General features: G+C 43.0%; 2 protein-coding genes across 4 annotated transcripts in view; one reads left to right on the top strand and one right to left on the bottom strand.

The window, feature by feature from the left end:
- Nucleotides 1-5,127: 5,127 nt before the first annotated feature.
- The window catches only part of ptn (pleiotrophin), a 50,386-nt gene continuing 29,536 nt past the window's right edge, over nucleotides 5,128-25,977 (bottom strand). The window contains exons 2-5 of the mRNA XM_086201878.1: nucleotides 21,947-22,041; nucleotides 20,254-20,427; nucleotides 17,420-17,581; nucleotides 5,128-5,361 (exon numbers count right to left, since the gene is read on the bottom strand). Coding sequence (XP_086058004.1) covers nucleotides 5,306-5,361; nucleotides 17,420-17,581; nucleotides 20,254-20,427; nucleotides 21,947-22,040 — 486 coding nt within the window. The 5' untranslated portion in view covers nucleotide 22,041 and the 3' untranslated portion in view covers nucleotides 5,128-5,305. The remainder of the gene's footprint in view (nucleotides 5,362-17,419; nucleotides 17,582-20,253; nucleotides 20,428-21,946; nucleotides 22,042-25,977) is intronic.
- The window catches only part of LOC147262722 (E3 ubiquitin-protein ligase TRIM35-like), a 65,794-nt gene continuing 60,078 nt past the window's right edge, over nucleotides 20,262-25,977 (top strand). For 2 of the 3 annotated variants that reach the window (XM_086201874.1, XM_086201877.1), the window contains exons 1-2: nucleotides 20,262-20,443; nucleotides 22,522-22,644. In XM_086201874.1, the coding sequence (XP_086058000.1) occupies nucleotides 22,640-22,644 (5 nt within the window). In that variant the 5' untranslated portion in view covers nucleotides 20,262-20,443; nucleotides 22,522-22,639. Of the gene's footprint in view, nucleotides 20,444-21,989; nucleotides 22,094-22,521; nucleotides 22,645-25,977 lie in introns of those variants that run through there. The other variant, XM_086201876.1, reaches the window with a different exon arrangement.

Genomic DNA, 25,977 nt, shown 5'->3' with positions numbered 1-25,977 from the left:
AAGTCACAAACTGCATAAAAGAAATCAGAAAAAATATCTGAATTGACTGAAAATTGTTCTGCAGTGTTCTGGACAATAATAATCATAAAAAAGTGACATATTAACTTAAATCTTATGCCAAAAGGTTCCACAATATTTTACGGAGACCTACAATATGGCCACAGAGAGACAAAAACTTTGATTTTATGTCTTTTTTTTTATGGACTTTGTTTTGAAGGTTGGCCACAGAGGCGGGAACAAAAAGTTTTTAGTTGTCAAGCCTTATTAAACTAATCCTGTTAACCTCGAAACTAAATCCCCACTAAATCACAGGAAAAAGTTTCTGTCTCATGGCCTGGAAATTAAGATGTTTATTCTCCATGTCCACAAAAATGAATCAATGGAATATCTCAGTGGCCTCCCCGGGGCTCCGTAGAATTGTACCATTTTGAGTAATAGAAACTTTTTTGACAGTCAATGTATGACTAAGAAGGGCGGCGTGGCTCAGAGGTAGAGTGGCCGTCTAGCAACCGAAGGGGCGCTGGTTCGATCCTCACTTCCCCCGGTGACCATGTCCAAGTGTCCTTGAGCAAGATACTGAACCCCTAGTTGCTCCTGATGGTCCTGCGATGGTCTGGTGGCTCATCCAGGGTGAACCCCGCCTCTCACCCAATGTCAGCAGGGATAGGCTCCAGCCTCCCGCCACCCTTAACGGATCAGCAGTACAGAAAACAGATGGACGGATGGATGGATGACGAAGGCCATCAGCTACAGGGAAACAAAGCTTCGCCTTAGCAAAGACGTCGTGTAAACCTCATTCACTTGTTTGAGCGTGTCATTTCTTGCCGGCGCCGTTGTTCATATAAGGTTGATCCATGTTTATCTGTGGCAGCAGGAAGTGAGGCATCCATCCAAGTTCAACGCGCAACCATCCGTCACAGTGATAAGTGGAGACGTGTCTGTCTGACATCTGTCACGCGTCTTAGTTGAGGCTAAAGAGCCTTCCAGAATATCTGATTAGTCTTTGCTGTGTAAGCTGTTGTTTGAGTGATACCAGCGGGAGAGTGCAAGTGGCTCACAGCTCAAGTGGTGGTCCGGTGGGTGGTTGGGTGAGGGGGTGGGGGGTCCCAGTCAGAGCGCCTGCTGGGGTGTTGGATGGAAGGTGATGGCAGCTTCCTGGAGCCAGGAACCAGGGTGAGATGCACCCAAGTAGTTGATGGGAGCGAAAATACATTCTTGTATCAGGCATTGTCTTTTGTGCCGGACGATGTAAGCGAATGGCGGCTGATAACCCCCCCCCCACACACGCACACACACACACACACACACACCACTCAACAAGGTAGCAAAGGTGATAGATTACCTCATGGTTTCTGGAGGTGTTGCGTGGAGAGGGTGGGGGGTCGGGTTTAGCTTCACGTGGACCATGTTTGGAGAAGCAGCAGATACTCTGAGCGGGTCAGCCAAAGGTTTTTGCTGCAGGAATTCGAATGTCCCAGACAAAACCGGCCTCCTGGCGTAAACACACGGTGATACGGCGCTGTTTACCGTCCCTCCTGTGCTTTTATGGCACCTCGTCTTGATGTTCCGCGAACAGAACCCCCCCCCCCCCCGCGCACACACGCGCGCACCGCCGTTTCTTACTAGAATATGTATGTTCTCATCCGTGTCATGACCCCGATCATCCGTACTGTATCGTCATGGTGTGCCGTCAGAGCCAGCTGGGCTCCTCCTCGTACGGCTTATGTCAAAGGGCTACAAGTCCTTCTTAACGAAGGACGTGATATTGAGAGGTGACTTCTCACGTGAGGTGAGAATAATCCAGGCGTCGCAGCTGGATTTGCTGCACACGACCAGGGGACTTTTTATTGTGAGAGGGAACGTTTTAAAATATCTGATCGGCAGATTGTACAGAGCAATTACAAGTGCCTTCCTCAAGAGTGACCGTAACAAATTGCTCTTTTAACCCCCCCCCCCCCCCCAAAAAAAAGAATCCCAGTTGTATCTTTAGTGTGTGTGAAGGTGATGGAAGCACATTAAAGCCTGTTACTCAGCCTTCTTTCTTTGTGTGTGTGTGTGTGTGTGTGTGTGTGTGTGTGTGTGTTAAAGATACTGTTTTTCAGCTCTGAGCTCTCATTACTGTAATTTTCGCTTTAACAGCCGCTGCCAAATTATAGCGGCGATGAAAGTTTGCGCGACCGAACAAACTAAAATCATCATCATCCTCACCATCATCATCATCATTATCATCATCGTCATCATCATCATCATCGTCATCCCGAAGCCTTTGAAGTCGTTTAAACTGCACAGAGTGCCGCAGTGACAGATTTCAGCGGTGTCCTGCAGGCACGGCGAGCTGCTGCGCTTGATTTTTCCAGCCCGTGTATTTGGTGCATTCACATTTGAGGAACGATCCTCGCTCCTGCAGAACCATGTGTCATTGTATCAGTGCTGCCATTCCTGTGAGAGTGTGTGTGTGTGTGTGTGCGCGTGCGGTTTGCTGTGAGGTGTTTATATATATTTATATATACATATAAATATATATATGTGTGTGTGTGTGTGTGTGTGTGATTGTTTTTTTTCCAAATGGCATCCTCAGCATGAAGACATCAATCAGGGAAGATGCACACAGTGTGATTGTCTAAATCGTAATTTCTTCCTCTCTCAATAGCAACAGGCCTTCAAAGACTCACGTAGACACAGCTTTGTGTGATGTTACAATAAATACATTATATTGTACATTTTCTATCACATTTTTTAAACTTCTTGCGGGGGGGTGGGGTGGGGGTTGTTTTTTTTGTTTTTTTTTTAATCATTGTACAAATGTCGTTTTACAAAGACCAGTATATGACCGGTGTACAGGAAGATGTTTGTTTGTTTGTTTGTTTTAATTTTATTGAGAAAATGTGAATATAATGAATAGGAAGCAAAGGTATGGCAGCGTATTGATGCCACGCGTGGAGAGAGAAAAAAAGATCAGCGACGTGAAAAGTTTCCGTTAAAAAAAAAAACAACAAAAAAAAAACGTAATTTTAGAACAAGATATTTTAACTGAAGCTAAGAAAGGCTGCTCTCGCAATGTGTTTTAATGCTGTTATCCCGTTACCGGCTTATGGCCTTACTCGTCTTCCGTATATTTTCCACGTTATTACGTCAGTAAAATCTCCTATGCTGTGAGATATTTCTCTTCCCGGTATAACAAGATATTTTTTAATGTTCTAACAACAAATGACAACAAACAAATTCATCACATAACTGTACACATTCTTTTTTTTTAAATCACAACAAAGTCTTGCTATAATGTGTAAGGCTTCCATATGTTATAACAAAAAAAACTACGTCACTATAACGTGTAATATATGTACGTATGGCGTATAACAAGATATTTGTATGTTTTCAGGTTATAACAAGAATAAATCATGTTAGATGATATATTTTATATTTATAATGTGATATCTGTATGTGAAAAAGGAAAACTAAAATTGTTACAATCGTTTTGACGTTACACGTGACCGATCTGCCTGTCTTTTTTCCCGGCGCGGCACCAATACGCTACCACGCAACTGAGTACGGTTATGACAAGTGTAAGAAACACGTGCATCTCTGTGGACATGATTTGCTTCCAATGGATTTCTGACTAGCGACTGGATTGAATTTCAAAAACTTCAGAGCAGCGTTCCAGGGGATTTGAGGAGTGACTTCTGCAGCCAGAGAAGAAAAAAGGAGAGAGAGAGAAGGAGAGAGAGAGAGAGAGAGAGAGAGAGAGAAGGACAAAAGCTAAAACTGGTTTCAGTGTGAGCCAAAGACCCCAAAGGCAACGGGCTTCAATTTGATTTCACCTGTAAATTTACAAGACCTCACACTCACGTTGAGAGGAAACTGGTTGCTTGCTATCTTGCTGGACTCACTTTATAACTTTTACCATTTGAACAGCGACCGGGAGTGTTCACGGTTCCTTGACCCGATCCCAAGGGTCACAATAATGTAACAGTGACAAAAAAAAGTTGAAAAAAAAAGAAGAAAAAAAAAGTAGTCTGCTGCAAGTGTTAAATGTACATAGCGTGTTCATTTTTCATTTGCTCACGTATGTAGATGTTCATCATGTACTCACTCACTGTGGCTCGTGGCTTCTCTCGCAGTAGGAAAAATAAATTTATTGTTTTCATTGTACATATGATCTATATGATTAAATGTAATTTGGATGCGCTGCATTTGAAATGTACATACACATGTTTAATAGCTACTCTCTATCTATCGTCCTGTACAGTAACAATGGTATTGATTTCATTTTCGATGCATTCTTGATTGATGATTTGTTCTGGACATTGAAGTGTTCCTGTCACTGGCCACCTTTGACGATGTAAAACGAACGAAATTAAGTGGTTAAATTGTGCCATATTCTTTCAGAATGACATTCAAATAAAAATATATGAACTGTGTGTTTTTTCTCTCTCTCTTTTTTTTTTTTTTTTTCTTTTTTCCAAATTTTAATTTAACGTAGGGATACACGGGGTGGGTAAAAAAAAAAAAAAAACTTTTAAAATTTTTTGATTTTATTATACTTTTTCAAATTCAGCAAGGTAAACGGAAACAGGAAGTGTTAACTCCGACTACAAAAGTGAGGGTTTTTGTTTTGTTTTGTTTTTTTACACTCAGATGATGAGGAAAAACAATGGGTATAAATTGAGGTACAATAAAGCAGCAGGAGGAAAACAAACTAACAGTTCTAGTCTGCCCACATGTACAGTAGCTTGCAGCCTCCAAACAAAGCTAGTTTATTGTTACTGAGGGAAGGAAAAAAAAAAAAAGGAAAAATGTCAAACCACAAAATGACGAAGGTGAAATTACAATTACATCCCCCCCCTCACCCCCCAAAAAAAAAAAAAAAAAAAAAATCTGCAAATGAACGCATCTTTGTTGTAGACATTAATTAAGTAAAGATGTAGAGCTTCATTTTTAACAAACTGCTTCATTAAGTCAGCATGGACCAAAGAGTTCTTCAAATTAGCGAAGCTATGCAACTGTAAAACAAATCCTATCCGTTTGTTTGTTGTTGTTTTTTTCTAGAAATAACATCATTAGGTAAGAACACTAGTAAACAAATGGTCATTAGCTATTCGTACTCGATCTCCTATCATAACATACGAGTTGTTTTTTTTTTCTTATCAGGTTCTAGAAAGAAGCAAAGTAAAACGCGCCGCTACTCGTCTTCCCAAGTGCTCCGACTACGGCCTACAGGACATGTGACAGAGGAACCATGTTGAAACAGGGCAGCGGACGTCTTTTGTACCCTCTTCTTTCTTCTTCCCCTGGAAAAACAACCGCATCAGTCCATTTGGATGCGCTCTCGCTTCTTGCCCTCTTTCTTTTGCTTCTTTGCATCTGTGTGAGACAAGAAAAGATGAATTCAGAACGAGAGATGAGGACGCCAGCGTGACACTTCAACTCGAGTTCAACGCAAGTGGTTTAAGACTCCATTTGGACTTGTCCTTTCCAGACCCGAGACCAGACTCTGACCTGAGCTTTTGGACTGGAGAGCGACCTCCATTTGATGCTCTAACAGGTGTGAGTTGCATCGACTTTAAGGAACTGTTTGACGAGCCGAATGTCATTCCTCCCGTTCATGCGTGTCCTTCTGCATCTCTCCGCGGCCACAGAGGGACCGCGGCATCAAAACCACGGCCAGCGGCAGAAGCAGTACACCTGAGGAAAAACCTCAAGAACTGCTGCATTATATTTGGTATCACAACAAAGGTGACCACATTCCCACTGGCCAGAAGAACCTGCTTCCACCTGCCGTCTGCAATGGGAACACAGTCAATTGGATTTCCCTCCCGGGTCAAATGACCCTGCAGTAGACACAGGCACATATTGGCGTTGCTCTGATTGGCACTGATGGGAACACAGTCTTGGAACCCACTGGCAGCGTCTGACGACTTAGCCTCGGGGAACGACGGCCAGAATTTCTGGGTTCCAGTGTAGCCAGCGGATATCCGCTCCAAGACTTCTTTGTCGCTGCCAACATTCATTGTTTACAGTCTGTGTAGCGACTTGAGACGTTTGCATAGAGCTGGGAGACGACAAATACCAGCCGATATTTTTCAAAAAAATAGCCAGTTTACGTCCAGTTTACATTACAACAGCTTGAAATTGGAGGACTGCAGCTATTTTTGTCCAACCTTGTATTTCGGCCAGTGTGTTTGCTCTCTTTTTTGCTCCACCCAGACGATTGATGTGGACGCAGCCAAGGCCTGTTCAGACGTCACTGGCCAAAGCTGCTCAAACCGAAAGCAGCTTCCCCGTACCGATATTTTCTCCCTTGACAGAAACTGTCTTTAGAGATTACCAAACACAACCGCAACCACCAGCCGGCTCTCAACGCTTGCGATCTCGGACACGCAGGACAAGTGGTCAGAGCTTCGCCGTCACGGCTGAACACGGAGGCACGAAAGGTTGCTGTCTTGGCTGGTGACTTTCGCATCTTTGTGCCATTAAAGCCACAAGTTCAATCTGTGTGTGAAGCACCACCGCGGTCCTCCACGCTGCCGCCAAGGTTCGTGACGTTGTTCATGATGCACCAGGGAAACACTGATAAAGGCACCGACTCCTAGTCTGCTAGCAATTTTTATATTTATTAGTTTACCGAGGTCTGCAAAACCTGCATGTGCGCACATTGGAAACTTGAGAACTTGAAAGTTAACATTGAGGGTTAACGTTAGCTCAGCTGCATTTGCTACACATTGCTTGCTGCTACATTTGTGGTACGTTCACTTGATTATTTTCCAATTCACTTCCTTAGTTTTCCATTTTATGCTTGATTTATCCACCGTACCATGCCACCACCCTCTGGCAAAGTTAAAACTGAGAGAAGCTCCAATGAGGGAATTGGCATCGTTGCAACATTTGGAAAAAGGCAGGGAGGAAAGAGGAGACTTGAGTTGGAATTACGAGAAAAGACTTGCAAGCATCTGTTTGTGCTGTTGACTCTAAAATATTCATCGCTAGAGGTGCTGAATTTGAAATAAACACTCATTGTTTCGATAAAAGGCAACCATGCTCTGCTTCAAATCAGCCGTATGAGTTTTAATTTGTTTCTCGCAAGAGTGCAGGTTAGTCAGTGTGACAGTACAGGCACACTCTCCTCTGCTCACTCCTGAGGATTGACCTGCCGAATGCCCCCTTTGAAAATCTGCTTCATCTTGCCGCAACAGTGGATTGGTACCTGGCAGCCATGATGGAAGCCTCAGTCGCTGTTTTGTGGCCTCTCCGCTCTGCTGAACAGGAAGAGAACACAACCTGCAGCATCTGAGCTAGCTAGCTTCAGGCTAGCTGTTTGTTGGAGTGTGAATCTCCAGGGCTGTTTGTCTGCATGTCTGTAAGCACACGCGCCTCAGCCACACCGTCTGCCTTCTTCAGTCCCCTGCTGATGTGGCTTCATGGAACGGCTGGGCAACCTGTCCCTTTTCGCTAAAAGATTTAGGCATTTAACTTGGAACAAAAGCCGAATGAAACCGTTGTTCATGGTTCCATTTAGCGGCATGCACTTGACCTTGGAGTTCAGCATGGATGGTAGTTTTGGACTAAAAACTGAAGGTAATGTGGGCGTTTGTCGTCGTCGCCCCCCCCCCCCCCCAAAAAAAAAAATGTACAGCAGTGACGCTGGCACGAGTTTACTGTAGCCACTCCTGATGACAAGAGATACAAACAATTACATCTGAAAAGTAAATATAATAATTTAAAAAATAAAATGTCATTCCAGCGCCTGGCGGGGCAGAGGATTGAGTCCTTTAACACAGAAATAAGTTGCCTCGTGTCAAAATGTGTAAAAGTGGAGTTCATTTCTGAGGAATTTCTTGCCGAACAAAATGTCTTAATTTATATTTGCCTTCCAGCTTACATTAGAGCTCATAACTCAACAAATATACGTATCTATCTATCTATCTATATATAGAGATAGATAGATATGTATATGTCCGTGGTGCATTAGATGGCACCGATATATACTGTAGTCGCAGTGCTTTTAACTGTGGCATTGCTACTGTTGCTTCTCCTCAGCCCAACGCTAAGGTGAAGTCTGCTGATGTATCTGCTCTCCAAATAGATGCTCTTACCAAATTCAAATCTGCCCACATAGTTTTGACATTCACCTTCGAAATCTGCTTGAAAAGAACGGAGGACGAGTCAAAAATATTTATTTATTAAGTCTTGCACTTGTTGTTCAACTCAAAAAAAAAAAAAAAAGGGTTGAGAAAGAAGAGATCAGGGAAGGGATGAACAGAAGAAGTGTCCTGTTCTATTTTAAAAAAAGATTCTGTGTTATAACTTGAAATAAATACGTCCAAAATATGTTGGGTTTTTTTTGGGGATGAAAAGATCTCATCACCTACACGACTCAGATCCCGTGTGTCAAGGAGATCAAGAGTTGCGCTCTCCGAGAAAATCTTTTTAAAAATCTGTTCCTGCCGTCTCCTTTGCAAACGTCCACAGGCAATAATATTTTGACGTGCAAGTCTTTCTCAGCCATGCAAATAGAGAAATTGCTCTTCCATCCCATTTCCTTGCTTGTTTTCTTCTTCTTCTTTTTTTTTTTTTTTTTGCTAATGTTTTCTCTTCCCTTGTTGTTTTTGTCAGCATATTTCACTCCCCCGGGAAGAGCGATGGAGGAAAAGGATTCTCTCTGGCTCTGTTCTCTCTGCTCCATATATGAGATGGGAGCTCTCATTCCAGGCTGGAGAGCTTTCTGCTGGATTTGCAAATTACACGACTCTGCACACTCTCCTCTTTGACAATGACACAGACCCATCATCAAGCTGCTTGTGACTTCTTCCACTCAAACCTGAACTCCATATTTATATATGGAAATACACAGTGTAAATGGAAGTGTCAGAGCGGTACAGTACAGTATCTGTGGCTTTGGATAATATGGTCAGCCACACATGGGGAATGACGGGCTGTCATTTGTGGACTAGGCATGAATGAATGTACCTAGACATAAGTAATCAACGCATACAGTCCCAACTGTAATACTGCGTGAGGCTCTTTATTGTACTCTTGGTACTGTGGCTTTGTATGTCGTCTCATATTGGATTTGTGTGTATTTTCATTCAAAAGTATTTTGTGTTTTTATGGAACTCTTAAGTATTTAAAAAAAAATTTTTTTTTTACTTGTTTCATTTTCAAAACGTAGTATCTGGGATTCCTCTGCGTACCACTTGAGAGAGCTTGCGTCCCACCACCAGTTCTAGAACCGATGTTCTAGATCGGTTAGCCAGAATGAAACAGCGCCATGACCTTAACTTCAAAATAAAGGCAGTAAAGTTTTATTGTCATTGTCATTATTATTATTACTTTTGGGGTTAAATAGTGCTGGCAGTGAGATCCAAGCTGAGGGATTTCGTTGCTAGCTTGTTATTAGTAGCTAAGCTAACGTCATGCTCACTGTGCTGTACGCTATTTACTCACCCTTCTCCCATTTTACTACGCTATGTTACCCCCCACTATTACACAAAATACCCTGATCTCCCCACTGTTTTTTTTTTCTGTTACACGTCATCTTTTTTCACACATTGCTGTGTTATACTGTGCCTTTAAGAAGACGTATTTCCACAGACCAATCTAGAAAATTCGCGTTGTCATGGGTTCTGCCATTAAGATTTTGAATAATTGCTGAAAATAAGCTCTAGGGCGATCAAAAGGTTGAGACTTGTGTGGTTTGTTATGCTAGACAATTTTCTCTCATTGTTTTTAAGCATGAACTCAGTTGTTACGAGTACAAAGCTAACGTTATGCTATCAACTAGCTAGCAGGATTAATCGATTCAGAAAGGATTTAATGGTTGATTTTTGAGTAATATTTAATATCAATAACATTGAATGTTTCCAGAAAACTAACAGATATTTTCTTTAAGCCAAGCACAATTTCAACTGGCAAAAACCTGCGTTCACATCCCCACTAAAATTAAGCTAAAGTTTATCTTCCACAAAACTGAGTTTCCATTGTTCCTCTTCTCTGCCTTTGTGGGCCAGAAACATTGACTATTTTAAATCCATTCTTTATTTAAGAATCAGAACAACACCTACCCACCCGGTGAGAATGGCACACAAAAATAGCTCTAAAATATTCCAAGATGCTTGGGTTTATCTTGACAACACCTTTTGTTTAACATGAACTGAACTCTGGCATCCAAACACACCCTCATGCTGGACCTGCTCTTGTTCTGCTGGAATGAAAGGCGGGGACCTTGAGGTTTCTACAGGCATTCATAATGTTTCATTTCTGTCACTCTTTGTTCTCTCTTTTGCTCCACAGGGTCTGTGTTTCACCTGGGCGAGACAGCAAACGGATGCAACCCAGAATCTCCAATCACTCCCAAGGCGCCTCTTAGCATTGTCTCCTACGGAATCTGCAAATGACAGATGCTCCCACCATCGCAGCAACCTGCTGCAGTCTGGGGAAACCTATCTTTCAGAACCCAGCGTGGCTGCTCAGAATTGCAGATTTGGCTGAATCTCAGGCTCCCCTCTCTCTCAGTCAATCCGTCGCCAAACATGTTTGGTGGTTGTTGGTTTTTTTTTTTGGTTGTTGTTTTTCAGTAGGCTGTTTTTTTCCCCATAAGCCCTCTGATCCCGCTGCTGTGGACTGTATCTCTGCCATCCCCAGACACAGATAGAAAAGCATACAGTCTCATTCCCCTCCTGTACACATCTCATTGTACACAGCACCTTCTCTTTCTCTTTCCCAGTAACCCCACTGCTTCCCAGGGCTTATCTTCCCACTGGCAGACATGGGAAATCAGACTTGGCTCAGATAGCGGGTCTCTCTTACCGAATGCCTCCCTTCATATCGGCCACCGTCATCCTTGCTCTGCCTCTCTTTTGCCCTCAGCTCTCTTAGGTTGTCGCTGTGCATTCACACATTTTCAAATGCAGTTCATTAGAATTGATGCGCGCAGGTATGCAGTGCCGCACGTAGAAACTCACATACACAAACCCCACAAGAATATACGGTATACGTGTTTGTGTGTACATCTTCCAACGTGAAAGTTCATGATTTACATCAGCAAGGTGCTCATATGCTTCATGGAACACTGGGAATTCAGTTTCTTCTGTTACCGAAACATCCAGCATCGACAGCAAGACGGCTCTTTATTTATCAAATTAATCATATTGAATTAGCAAGTTCCTTTACATTTGCATTTCCATCATGTGCATATTTGTTCCCATCATAAAGAGATTCAAATGAAGGACACTGCGCTGGGGTGTAAATTGGTTTGTGCATGACAGAAGTTCCAATTTACCATCGTCTCAACCAAACATTACACCCAGAGGTGGAAAATGGATGGGTGAATAGACGGACATTACAGCAAATGTTGTTTACGACACTAAAATCACTCCGATGTGCTTTTCACCCATGATATGCTCACATTAGGGGGTAAAGCAACAATGGGTATGACCCCATAAAGAGTCAGAGGTTCAGCTTCACTAGCAGCTGCATGAAACTCGATTCTCTCTTTTTACAGGTTCCTCTGGCTTTTCTCTCCTTCCAGAATGCTGCTGCCTGTCAGATGTACAACTGACGGTTGATTCTCTCGCATCGCTCCGCCATTCCTTATCCCTTGGCCACTGACCGCCCCTCTCCAGCCCTACACGTTCCGCACCGTTTACGCACACGATTTACATACAGTAGATGAGCAGCAGGCAACGCGACTTGCTTGATATCTCTCTCACACGAACTCCGATCCACAGGAAATCAACTTGAAAGAAACAAAAAAGGTTGTCTTTCTTTCAGATTCCAGTCCTTGCCGTGCTTCTTCTTCTTTTCCGCCAATACAAGTTGAACAGTTCTGCGCAGTTTATTCATTTATTTGCATTATCGTACGAATGTCCAGCAACTGGAGAACTTTAATTACAGTTGTGACAAGCTGTGGTTAAGATCTGGTTATGTTTAGGCATGATTGATATTGAAAAAAAAAAAAAAAAGACATTAAAATAACAGAAATTTTAGTGTTGTTTCACTAAAAACACACAATTTTGTTGCCAGGAAGAAAAAAAACCAAAAGGCTGGCGAGTGTCTCAACTTCCTGGCTCATGATTCTGTGGGTTGTATTCCAGTTGTCTTGCACGGCAGTGAATGAGAACAGCTTGCTTCTCCTCACTGCTGTTGCTGCCATGACATCCCCAGTAACACTGCCTGTCTTCCAGAGGAGATTTAAGACTCACCTTCTTCAACCGAACATACTTCTTCCCCTTTAAAAAAACAAAATAAAGTGCTGCTCTTGCCCTTTGAAAGTTATCTGATGGAGACGCACAGTTGGCTCCCTCCCTATGAAACGTTCTATGGTAAGAGGCTTGGGACATTAATGCCATTAGTCATTTATGTTCTGCTGTCAGTGTATGAGAGTGTGCATGGGTGAATGAGGCAACACTGTTAAGCACTTTGAGTTAACAGGGGAAAGTGAAAGATAAATGGAACCCATTTACCTTAATTAGAACGTCACCTGAAACACTGAAGATGAACTTGTTTTGCTCTACTTTGCAATCTTGCTGCTGTTGACCGTATTGGATCCGATTAAATACCAGTATTTTTATGTTTACTCCTGACACAAGTCAGAGTTAGCCTGCTCGTTTGCTAGCTAACAGGGTCGGCTAACGGTAGAAGATATTTGTCATTGCTGGCAGAGGCTGGGGACTGATAACTCACAATTTATCATTTCAAATTGATGTGGGTTCTAGCTACCTTGCTAGCCTACTTAAAATCCATCCATCCATTGTCGTCTTTCGCTTATTCCTTACTGGTAAGTGTCGCAGGGGGGCGGGGGGGGCTGGAGCCTATCCCAGCATCTACGGGCGAGAGGCGGGGTTCACCCTGGACAGGTCACCAGTCAATCGCAGGGCCAACACACAGAGACGAACAACCATTCACACTCACAGTCACACCTACGGTCAATTTAGAGTATCAATCAGCCTCGTCCCCAAATTGCATGTCTTTGGACTGTGGAGGAAGCAGGAGTACCAGAGAGAACCCACACAGGAACAGGGAGAACATGGAGACTCACACAGAAAGATCCCGCGCCCGAGCCGGGACTCGAACCCGGAACCTTCTTGCTGTGAGGCCACAGTGCTGACCACTGCACCACCGTGCAGCCTACTTAAAATCTGGATGTTAAAAAAAAACTCCAGAGAAAAGTATCTTTTTTGGTAGCACAACATCTACAAACTACGAAGTTTAAGAATGTTTTGGCTTGGTTAAGATAAGGAAGGCAGGAGGTCCTGGTTTTGAGTGTTTTAGCAATGCGGTATTTGGTACTCAAATCAAAGTATAGGCCGGGACGACTTTGTGCTCTGAGCAAGTTATCCACAAAATGAACTGTCACAACAGAGTTAACTTCAATGTCCTTCCCGTCTTATTTAGTATCAAGCTTTAAGACCTGTTCATTGTCTTTGTAGTTACTTTGAACTACTTACAATTTCTTTTAATCATTCTATTCAATACACTAGCACTTTAAAAAAAATAAAATAAAACAAACAAGCTCATATGAAGAATCACTCCAGGACATGATTTCACTGTCAAATCACTGGAAACAGTTCCAGGGAATCCGTGGTTAGCTGGTTTGTTTAATTAATTATAGCTGACGGGGTGTTTACTACGCGGTGTCTGTTTCTTCAAATGAATCACTGATCTTCCTTCCGACAAGAGTGTGTGTATGTATATTTTGTGCTGTTTTGCTGAAAGTAAAGCTCAAAGGATCGCACACAAAATGAAAAATAAATTGAAATAAATAAAACAAATTGCATTAAATCAGGAGGAATTAACATCAGCTCATGTATAAAGGTGTATATAACATCAATTCTCTTGATGGTTACGTATTTATCAGTTCAGACTGATAACTAATTCCCGCAAGCCATTTCCAGCTGTAATTTACATTAATGTTCAATTTATGAAGACGGTATAATTCCTCGCACTTAATTTGATGCGATGAGTGACAGTATTAAAGCAAAGGTGAACAGGTTAACTCGCTATTCGCCCGTCAGCGCACGCTTTAGTGTTCCCGTCGGCGCGTGAAAAACAAGTCAGGTCGCTTTTTTTTTTTTTTTTTCCATCGACATTTTCAACCACAAACTAATGTGTGACTGGAAAAAAAAAAACAACAACCCACAAACACACACACACACGAGATACGCAAAACAACCGGTTGCACCCCTTCTTCTATTCCACTCATGAATCTCAAAGCTGAAATATATTAAATTCCACATGGCGGCCACCATTTATTGATAATATCAGTGTCTGCTTTAGAATGTATTATAACGGCTGTACAAAAGTTGCATATTGGACTGCAGAACAATATCATGTGGGTTACACAAGATCTTAATGGGAGAATATTCAATAACTATGTGAATTCATGTGGAATGTATTACTGCCCGGAGAGATATATGCAGCAGTGATGATAAGAAAGCACTTGAGTCATTCCGAGTGAGTCAATGCCCTTTGTTAATTTTGTAAACGGGGATGTAATTGACCCGCTGCGAATGTCCCTTTGTCCAAACAAGAATTATAACGAGGGCCAAATTGCCAGCGCTGGTCATAAACTGTGGCCTTATCGCGCTGAGCAGACGACATGTGTGAGCGCGGGGTTTGCACATGGAGTTTTGACGCAACCTCGCCGTCACCTCATCAAACAAGCAGTGTCAGGCGAAGCCCTGGATCACAAAGATAAGCAGGCCTGAGGCCGGTGGTTTACTACAGGACATCTGCAGCTGCAACATCTGCCTGCTCCACTGTTGGGACTTTGTGTTTCATGCCAATTTGATTGGACTTTAAAAAAAAACTAATCTGGGGTGGCACGGTGGTGCAGTGGTCAGCACTGTCGCCTCGCAGCAAGAAGGTTCCGGGTCCGAGCCCTGGCTGGAGCATGGGATCTTTCTGTGTGGAGTCTCCATGTTCTCCCTGTTCCTGCCTGGGTTCTCTCTGGTACTCCGCCCACAGTCCAAAGACATCATGAGGGGACCAGGTTAATCCAGACTCTAAATTGACCGTAGGCGTGGCTGGGAGAGCCAATGGTTGTCTGTCTCTATGTGTTGGCCCTGCCATGGATTGGCAACTCATCCAGGGTGAACCCCGCCTCTCGCCTGAAGGCTGTTGGTTGATGGTTTTTTTTTTTTTCCCCAATAGGGTTTTATTAATCCTTTTTTTTCCAGCTGATATAAACTGAGATATCAGGTTCACCGTGGTGTTTCAAGTTAATAATCCTCATGCAACCTGTGCAAGTACAAAATGAAAAAATTTGAATACATTAAAAAAACATAAAAAATGAAAATACGTAAACCGGATTTTAATTCACAATAAGTTTTATTTTTTCTTGTAATATATGTGTATATATATATATATATATATATACGCTCGCGGCGTATATATATATATAAAAAATTATCGCGGTCACGTCCATTTACGCCGCGAGCGTAAACTTAAGCCGGAGCGCGCGGCCGAAACCTTCGCGGCACCAGCTCTTGCTAACGGTACCAAGACATTGAATCAAGCTCTTCCCGATGTGGATTCACCGGCACTGAGGATGAACTAAGGCCCCGGTGTGTGTGTGTGTGTGTGTGTGTGTGTGTGTGTGTGTGTGTGTGTGTGTGTGTGTGTGTGTGTGTGTGTGTGGCTCAGATGACGCGTCAACTACGAATCCATGAAACCAGCTCAGACGGAACCTCAGAACCACCGGTAGTTCAATAGCAGCTAGCCTGGTGGCTCGCAACAGCAGTGACAAGGGAAGAGATGATTCTGGCATTTTCAGCGTGACGTAACCCCGGAAGTGATCGCCCTGAACCCGCGTGTCTCACTGGAGCCGAAACTTTCCAACTCCGGTGTTGTCCTGATGGTAAACACACGCTCCTCCTCCTCCTCCTCCTCCTTCGCCGCTTCTCACCTCCGCTGTATCCCCGGAGCTCGCGCCTTACGTCGGATTAACGGTAAGAAACATCAGATGTGTGTGATTCCAAAACTTTCTGGCGCGTCTCGGTCGCTTAGCAACCGTGCTCGGTGCCGTGCCCCCGACCTGAGCCGGATCCGCTGCCTCTTGTATACTAAATGTGTACTAAGTGTGTACTGAGATTAAAGGTGAGGCAAACACAATTTCCGGCGGTCTGCTGATGTCTCAGCTTTCTCCATCACGCTGTTTGAGTGGGATCAGTTCAGCCCCGAGGCCCAGTGGACATTCGTGGGAAATTCCCTCAAGGCATTCCAGAGACTTGACAAATGAGAATGTGACCTACAAATGGATGTACGACCAGAAGACACAGGCCTCTGACAGCTCTAAACCAGAGATGTTACAAAACAAAAAATAAATAACATCTTGGAGTTCTTGATTTAAAGATTTCAACTCCGTCTGCCTCCTTGACCTGTACTCGGAGCATGGTCGGAGAACGCTCTGAAGGTTTTGTAATTTTAGGGAATAACCAAACTCGTGTTTTTCAGCTCATATACATTTGTTGGAATTCCTGCAGTTGGTGTTTGACCACCACAGTTATTTCATCACCGAGTCCAGGTGAGCCAAATTTGAGGAAATTCCCTCAAGGTGTAGGATATCTCGTCCGTGAGAAAGGGACAGCTGTTCGTACACGGTTTCCAAGGAAGAGAGTGCCAAAGACAGACTCCTGGGGTATTGAGCCCATTCAAATCCCTCGCCGCGGAAATCCCCCAAAAGATTTACCGCTAATCAGCGTGAGCCAAAAAACACCAGAGGAAGAGTAAAGGATGGAAGTTTTCAAGGTGGTGCAGCTCTTATCGTCACTTCAAAGCGTCACCCAACCAGGCGTAGAATATTGATACACCGAGTTTATTGATTAAAAACCCTGGACTGTACAGTTTGCAAGATATTCCAAAAGTTTAGATGTCAATGTTTCTCTCAAAGAAAACCTTTGTGTGAAGTAGAGATCCTAAGATGAATGCCACAAGCGGTAAGGGGCTTTTATTGTTGAGGTTAAGAAGTTGTGCGTCGTTGGTTGTACCTTTGGCCTCAAGAGAGCTTTGGAGCACCCAGAGATCTACAGGTTCACCTTGATAATGTGCATTGTGCACATGGAAGAGGCCCTCCTCTGAGCCGATCTGAGATACGTGCCAACAGTTTGTGCTCTGAGTGTAATTGGCATCTGTTTGGGTTGTATTATTTACAGAAACCAAAGATTGTCATGAGAAAAAGCGAATGAAGGGATGGAGCAGAAAGGGAAATGAGGCAGTGTAGTGAAACTGGTCGGCCTTCTGGATTCATAAACGTCGCCGCTGCTGCTCGATGCTGATAAGACCGAGGTTCTGGCCAAGAAAGGGTTGTTCAAAAGCAGAAATATATATTCAGCCTTGTGTCCCGAATACCTTGAGAATCCTCGGCAGAACTACCCCAGCAAGAGTAACGTTTCTATCAAGTGATGCTATGTTACTGTGGGCTTACCTTGCAGCTTGGTCTTGGGGATTTTCCCACAAGGCTTGCTAGCTGTGACGGTGGCGGCACAGGTTGCATCCATGAGTGCTCGCTTCAGCACACCCGTCCTGTTCTTTTTGCCCGTTGCCAGGTCGCACTCCCCCCACGCCTGGAAGTCATACTTGCATTCTCCTTTGGGCACAGACAGGAATCAGATACTCGATTAGACAGTTTGGTCAAGGAGGTATCGCTGCTATAGAAGCAATCAAGCTGAAATCCATTGAAAATGATTTTATGGTCGGCGTTTGTAGGTTATATGTGTTTTTTAAAAGCAAACAATTGCAATCTGTCAATGAAACAAGCCCCTTGAGCCAGAGAGGAGTTGTGAGTCACACTGGCTCTTTGATGGTTTTAATTTACTTGGCTATTATCTGGATCAATAGAATCTGTCCAAGATGCACAGAACAAGCTCTGCTGATACCTCATCAGCAGCAGATGCTATTATTATCGGTATAAAAGGCTCATGTAGCTTTCTGCTAACAGGGACATATGGCGCTTTACATTTTTTGATCTTATATATCCAACTGGATATAATGATACCACGCTAACAGATGAATGCAATCACAGCCTGGCTGCTGAAATAATGGACGGATACAATCCTGCCCGCCGAGAAGTGAAAAGTACTTTCAAATTTCAAACGTGCCTTCATTTGATATTAAATCAAATCCAACTTAAATGCAACCCCAGAGGATGCAAGATTGCTTCAGAAAATAGCAGCAGTAGCTCGAGCATATGTTATAGAAATGTGTTCAAAGATGTGTTTGCACAAGAGTGTGTGTGTGTGTGTGTGTGTGTGTGTGTGTGTGTCTCTCTCGCGCACTCATATCTCCCTGCATTATTTTGTTGCCTCTCTAGTTGGTCTCCCTCAAGGCTGTGACACTAATTCGTCAGCCTCCTCTCACATGAAAGCGTCGGGGCCCCTTGTCATTGCTCTGAGATCTCAGGGTGTTCATCAGAGGAGGAGAGAGTGGATGGGGGGGGGGGGGGCAGAGAGAGGGACTGACAGGGCTATTGTTGCAGGAATCCTACAGGGGCTTCCTGGGCATCCAACTTTGAAACCCTGTGCCTCCGTACCTATAATTTGTCTCAGAGAGAGAGGGAGAGAGAGAGGTTCTCCGCCGGCTCCTGGGAATTTAGCAGGTAGCCATGTCCTCTTGAAGGTGACATGCGCAGAAAGGCAAAACAAACACACAAGAAAACAACAACAAAGTTCAACCCACCCACTTATCTGTGATTATTAGCGGTGGGTGGGCCGACTCTATTCAGAGTATTTGGTCCTACGGTGCCAGATTATCAAATGCTGAGTAAGCAGATACAGAAATGTGTTTGACTACAATGGCCGCAGCATTCCCCGTCATATTGCACTGAGGAACTTTCTTGAAAAGTTAGCAGGTATTCAGTATGTTGTTAAGGGACGGCACTTTTGTCTCAACACTTTCCTCTTGGTCATCTTGTCTGTTGACGTCATTCCGTGTTTTCACTGTCATATTCTGTTCAAAAAGGTTGGAAGAGCTCTGAAAAAAAGCACGAGGTGCCTCTTCAGGGCTCCTCTAATCTTTGGCCTGCAAATCAGTCTTCCTCAAAGCCTCATTCATTGGTTCTCGCTCATTCATTGGTTGCCCCGCTTGTCAACTGTCATGGCAGCAGGCCCGCAGCAGAAGATTTGGGAACGAAGAGTAAGTGTGGTCAGGTTTGGTTGGAATAGAAAAGCCTGACACAGTAGAGAAAAAGGACTCATTGAAAAGTGATTTCTTCATTCATTGTCTCACTACCTATAGTCGCAACACGCTTCATTACTTTCGCATTTTTGTAAAGTTCAGTACTGTTTTGTAGGTGGCCTTGTTGTGGCCTTACATTTGAATGACGATGATAATTCCTCACCGAAGAAAGAGTAAGGCTAATCAACATAAAAACACTGGCACAGGATGGAATATTTCAAGGTTGTTTTGCTCTGCTCAGATGTTCAATGCAAAGCAGGTGACATAACACAAGCTTGTGTGTTGCCTTCTGCTGGATTAAAGAGGCCCTGCTAGCCAAGCTCCAGATATCCAGGAAGCAGATTTAGGACAGAACACGTCGCCGTCACTCAGGTCAATTGGTCGGTTTACAAAGGCATCCTGTAAATCTGCCTGTGGGAACACTGACGCAAACACCAGCAGCTACTGTGACTGCTGTTGCTTCAGCCAGGCCTTGATGACAGTAAACGTGTGCACATACATAATTAGCCTTCCCTTTCTTTTGCCTTCCTTTTCTTTTCTTGAGGAACTTTCCAGGATTTAAAGGCCAGAGGCGTGTAACTTATTACCACTTCTACAAAACTTTTGCTGCTCTAATCTATATAGCCGGTTAGCGAGACCATTATTTCCTGCAGTGTGTTCATCACTTGTGACAGGCTCATTGCAGAGCAGCAGGCTCCTGCCTGACAGGCCTTTCTCGGGGAACAAAAGTCCCTCAGGCTTGTCACTGCAAGACATTTCATCTTTGAAGGCTGCATAGTCTCAAGCCCAAAAAGAAACTGACAAAGCATGGGGATTATTCCTGTGTTTTCCATGTATCACACCCTCACCAGACTTTTCAAATGTGTCTCCAATTAGCTAGCTTGCCTATTGTGAAAATGACACAGCTGTTTGTGTGAATCAGCAAAGCGGATTCATGTGTTGGGATGGAGATATGCGATGTTTGCACTTGTTCAAGATGTGACGAGTTCATTTGGGGTCATTACGATTCTTCTGGGTCCTTTTTTAGCGATATTTAACATGGACGACTCAGCAAATCCAGCTTCCGCTGTAGTTGAGTTATTTTACCTCCAAACTTCTTCTTCCAGTTGCAGGGGATCTTGCATCGTTGGGTCTTGATGGTCTGCTTGCAGTCCGTACCGGTGCGTGTTCCCTCCCTGGTGCCCAGTCCACAGTCGCCCTCATTGGCTACGCAGACACTCCACTGCCAGTCCCCGCAGTCCGACTTCCGCTCCTTCTTTCCTGAAGGTCCAAACAGGTACTTTAACAACCGCTATGGTTGGAGTCAAGTATTTCAAGCATCTGTACCTTTGCGGACTTGTTTGCATTTTCTTTTCGTTTCTTTTACAGGTTGGTTTCATAGGTCGTCTCGATGGAATACACTGTCTATGAGTCTGGCAACATGTGTAAATGCTCTCATTGGAGACAAGACGAGATGCAACTTCTGCAAGTTCAGTTAATTAGTGTTGTGCTTTTATTAAAGCCAATGAGGCCAGAGAGTACTGGAAGATATTGCATACCTCAAACCAACCAAATGTAAAAAAAAAAAGCAATGTACCATTTTTCAATTTGTTGAGCACGTCCGAGCTCCTCCCATAGCGGATGCTACACCCGTCCACCAAGTTTGATTAAATTCTGCCTCTTACTTCTTCTGTCATCCTACTTAAAGTCAGACAAACAAACAAAAAAACTGCAGTACTCACATAACCCCCTTGGCAGAGTTAGTGTATGGAAAAAAAATTGACGGCAATTAATGTTATTCCAGGCTAAGTGTGCTATTCCTGATTTCCAATGCAAATGAACTGTTTATTGAATTTAAATCAGGCTGAATCTTGTTTTATTAACCCAAGTGGGATTGTCTGACTTATTTTCCGTTTTGCAAGATATTGCTGTTTGTTTCCACTGAATTCTCCAAGGAGACACAATTACTTCGACCCCAAAGGCACAACTCAGTCTCAAGTTCCTTCCAACTAAATGAGTTGTTTATCAGGATATTTTAACAGTGCGGCCTTTCAGGAGGGATCTCTCTGTATTTATAGGAAGGGTCTTTAGAAGAAGTTGCCTCTTCATCATCAAAGTCGTGAGCTGCTGGGTCATTTATTTGATATGAGACAAGCAAGAGCTCGACTGCGCGTCCCTTTCACGACAAATTCTTTTGTTCAAAGTGCAGCACTGAGTTCAGATGGTCTACCTACCTCCTATATTATATTACATATTTCAGTTAAAAAACAAACAAACAAACATCTGGACCTGATTTAAAATTGAGGTGTTTCTGGAAAATGTCTGTACATTTTCCCAGGGAATTCAAGCATGGGAAACAGTTAAGACACCTTCCTTGAGAACCTGTGGCAGTTCAAGTAAAATCAAGGTAATGCTAATGTAAAGGATATTTTGCCACGCACTAGATTTGTTCATCACGCGCACAGGTTGTCAGCACATTACTCAACAAAACACATTTGATCAGTGATATTTAAGTACTAAGTGCTTATGTTTTATTGTTTTTCTTTTATGAGGCAAGCCCTTAAAGTTCTACACCCAAACAGATGGAGTTTCAAATGTGTTTCTGAAGATGTGCATTTCAAAAGTTTGCACGGGTGTCCGCTGACGAGAATGGAGAGAGTTAAAATGTCCGTCTATGTATGACGAGATAAATACAATTCATATCAACATCCCCAATAATTCCACTTCATTCCCGTACGGATGTATAAGTTTCAAGCTTTGAATATTTCCTGAGTATTTTGGGGAGTTTTGCCAGGTTCACCTTGTTTCTCTGCTTTGCCTCCTTCAGCTGCCATCACCGTGAGCACCAGGAGCGCCATCACGGCCACCTGTATCCACTGCTTCAGTCCATGCATCCTTAAACAGAGAGAGAGAGAGAGAGACTGTTAGAGAAGAAGAATCTTTAAATGTTTGTGTAATCAAGGGGGTGCTTTTTGGGGATAAGAAGTGGTCCTCAGCCAGCCTTGTTTATACCTCTGAGTTGATTTCCTAACACTTCATTTGAAAACTCTTAACGTCGAGATCCAGCTGAAAAATGTGTCTGAACCTGACAAATGTTTGACAGAAAAAGACGTGTGGAGGAAAAGGAGCAGTTGCCAAGAGATCAGTGGAGTCGCCTGGGGAATTCTCACCTCCCGTCTTTTGTCATCTCCTCTGCCGGATGCCAAAATCAAACTTTTAACAGTCTATACTGCCACCTCAGATATTGATGGATTTGCTGTCAATCTGAGTGAAATCATGTCACAGAGAATGAAGTCACTACTTTAATTTGATTAGATTTGCATCTGCCTCAACAGGAAGAGAGGAAGTTAAGATTTCCAAATTCTTCTCTTCCAGACAAGTGGTTCGTTCACGCAGAACATCAGGAGTCTGCGGCTGAATTGCATGTCGAGGGTAGCGCCGCTGGTGTGAATGGGTCCTTCTGTCTCTCCCTGATGGATGTCGATGAGCGACAATGAGGTAAGAAGAATTGGCCCTTTGATTTGTTGGAGATTTAACGTGTGTTTGATTGGTGTCGAGGTTGTTGGAAGAATGGTTTTGAAGGTTGTTGAACAAGGTCGTCTTCGATGTGCCACTGGAGCTTTAAGAGCGTAAGAAATGAAAATGTTTGAAGAGTCTGGATGTGTTTCTCTTTTGTGAAAGAGAGCACAGCTGACAGTGGAGTCCCATGTCAGGATGCTCTTATTCTCTGTTTGTCCAGTAATTACGCCTTCAAATATTAACCATACACTCGTTAGCCAAATTCCAGACTTCAGGAAACCTCCGGTCGTGTTTTTGCCAACGTAACCGGGTGTTTTGAGTGAGAAGTCAGAACATTCGCAGGCATATTTCTTGAGACAGCGAGAAATTGGGACATTTATAGCTGTGTTTTGTTGTAAGGAACCCGGATGTTTTTAGTAGGACATCGGGACATTTGCAGCTGTGTTTTGACCCAATAAATTGCGGTGTCTAGTGACACTGCGACATTTCCAGCCATGTTTCTTGCAACACAGCCAGGTGTTTTTGGCAAGATATCGTGACATCCCAGCCATGTTTTCGGAGACACAAGTGGATGTTTATAGCAAGGCACTCGGCCATTTGCAGCTGTGTTTCTAGCGACCAAACCAGATGTTTTCAGCAGGACATCAGGCCAACAACAAACCTGAGTGTTCTTAGCAAGTCATTGGGACATTTGAAACTATCTTATGACGACAAAACCATGTGTATGGAGCATGACGTCAGTTGTCGTCGCGATAAAACCGTGTATTTAGCGAGTGAGAACAATTTAAGCCACGTTTCTCAGGAAAAACCTGAGTATTTTTAGTAAGACTTTGAGTAATTCAAAGCTGTTGTTCTGTGTTTTAGCAAAACATTGTGACATTTTAAGCCATTTTTATTTATATTTAAATGCGTTTCAGTCGAAACAATGATCTTTTCTTACAATGTGTTTTTTTTTTCTTCGTTTAACCTTAGTAAGTCTTTAACCATTGCCTTGTCAGAAGTATCTTAGAATGTTACATTTCCACACAGAATAAGATATAGGAGAGTTTCACGAGAATACGCCACACAGAAGGGTGGTTGCAACAGCTTCATTCTTCATTTTAGCTGAAAGGTTCTACTCTCTTGACTGCAAACATAATGTTCTTTTCAAAGTTTATGGAGAACACATGACAACTGCTTCAGTAAAGCCAGAAAAAAGGCAAAGCCAGAGTGGCTCGTATTATTCTGTCACAGGAGAAATGTCCTGTGGTCTGACTCTACAGTTTGCTTTATTTGCAAAGAGCCACTGACATTACACAAATGTCACTTTGTCTCTGTCGCCTGATGAAATTATTAGAGAAAATCCGCTGACTTTTTCTCATCGTTTTTGGAGTGAAATCCTCCAGCGCCGTCAATGTGCTCAAACTCCAGTGGAAAGGTTGAGCCTGGCAGGGAAATAATATCCATTTGTCACTTTTAATTAATCATGAGCTGGCTCAGAGCCCTTCATCCCCATTGTGTAATGAACTTGCATTTCTCAACTTTTCATTTCACTCACTTGAGACTTTACATAAGTTGGGCTTGAGTAGAGAATGGTGCGAAAGCTCCTGAAATTTAAATCACGTATTCAAACCTTTAGTTATTAGATGCTAATTTAATGCATTTTATCCAGGATTTAATGTCTTCCAGCACTTCTTTGAAGCTCATAATGAGCCTTATGGCTGCGACTGCCAGGAAAAGTTGTCTGGATCCTTCACATGATTGATTTATGCTTTTCTGACTGTGGCAGCTCATAGATGAATCCTGTTTCAATTAAATACTTCAGATTCCATCTCTTTGTTTTTTGTTTTTTTTTTCCCTTTTCAGTGTTGACTCTTTTTAGAGATTTCAGCTATTCATCTCCATAACCCTCGAAAAAAAAACAAAAAAACATAGAATCTCAACTGTAAGAAGTCCGCACAATGACTTCTAAGAGTTTCTAGATAGAAAAACCAATGAAAGCCCCCCCAGATAATGATCATCTCCCAGGAAGAAGGCATTTCATCCTTTCAAAAGACAAGAAAGGCCTTTCCTCGGTTAGTCATACAGAGTGATGGGCTTTTAGTGCGGTGCAGACATGAAAGAGTATGTGGTTGATGACTTTGAATGAGCAGTCCATATGTTAAAGGAGTTGGTATTAAACTGATTCAACTAAGATGGCCCCTTTCTTCTCGTCTGGAGGTCAGTACATGAAATGGAATTCTCAGCTAACTATGCAGCTGGAGCAGGGTGATGAATGACCTGTTAGGTCGAGGTATTTGACTATCATCCGTGCTGCTGGGAAACACTTTTATAAAAAGTGCAGCCAACCTAAAGGATATCCACTCAAGCTTTTCTCTCGCTTTTTTTTTATTCGCACACCTACAGTTCCGCATTGTGACAGCGAGAAGAGGAGCTTCTCTTTTTCTCAACTGCCCCAGGCAACATGACCGCTATTCAGACCTGCATAATTAGCCCATAAACCAGTGGGAGTTTATCAGCGCAGTTCACTACCAACCCTCAAGTCACATCATTCTTCATTGACGCAAAAATAAAAAGCTGGAATTTTATCTTGCATGAGATGTGTTTTGCTATTTGGTGAAGTTGTTGGGCTGGAGCTGATGTCAAACTAGATGAAACATGAGGAGTCCTCGATCGTTTAGCTCAGATGGAGTTAGAAGACCAATTTAGAATATACAAGAATCTTATTTTATGGTCAGTGTCATGTAATTGCCAGTGATATCTGTCAAAATATCTAAAGGAATGTAGGAAATGCTGACGATTTAGTTAAAAAAAAAAAAATCCGTAATCCAACATGGCTCTACGAAGTGGTGGTGGAAGTTGGAAGTACAGTTCTTCTTCCTAGGTGAAAGTAGAAGTACACAGATAAAACAGTACTCTGACAAAGTCCCCATTCATACAGGGGCAAAAATGTAGTGTATGTCGTTCAGTTTCCTTCTAATTGTGAAGCAAACTGTAAGCAAACTTTGGAAATGGTGAATGAAATGGAAAAACTGAAATGACAATGAAGCGCTTTGCCATCAGATTGTTTGTAAGCAAATCAACTAGGCTGTGCAATACATGAATTCATCAGAAGATGGGGGTGTAGGAAACGTTATGTGGCTGTAACAGAGCAGGGGAAGGGGTCGCCTTGGCCGCCTAACAGCAAAAAAAAAAATGGAGAGTAGAATCGGTGAGTTTCTTTCAGTTCACTTGTGTTAACTGTTGTTGCTGCTAGCATGCTTTGTAGATTGTTTGTTTTCAAGGATTTCTGGGAGGCAGCGGTAGAAACAGCTGATAAGCAGTTAAAGTTAA

This window comes from Aulostomus chinensis, chromosome 4 (genome assembly GCF_037954235.1).
Source record: "Aulostomus chinensis isolate RoL2024-O1b breed Wild chromosome 4, RoL_Achi_v1.0, whole genome shotgun sequence".
Classification (NCBI taxonomy): Eukaryota; Metazoa; Chordata; class Actinopteri; order Syngnathiformes; family Aulostomidae; genus Aulostomus; species Aulostomus chinensis.
The sequence above is the reverse complement of the archived record's forward strand: the minus strand, read 5'-3'. Positions and strand labels throughout refer to the sequence as shown.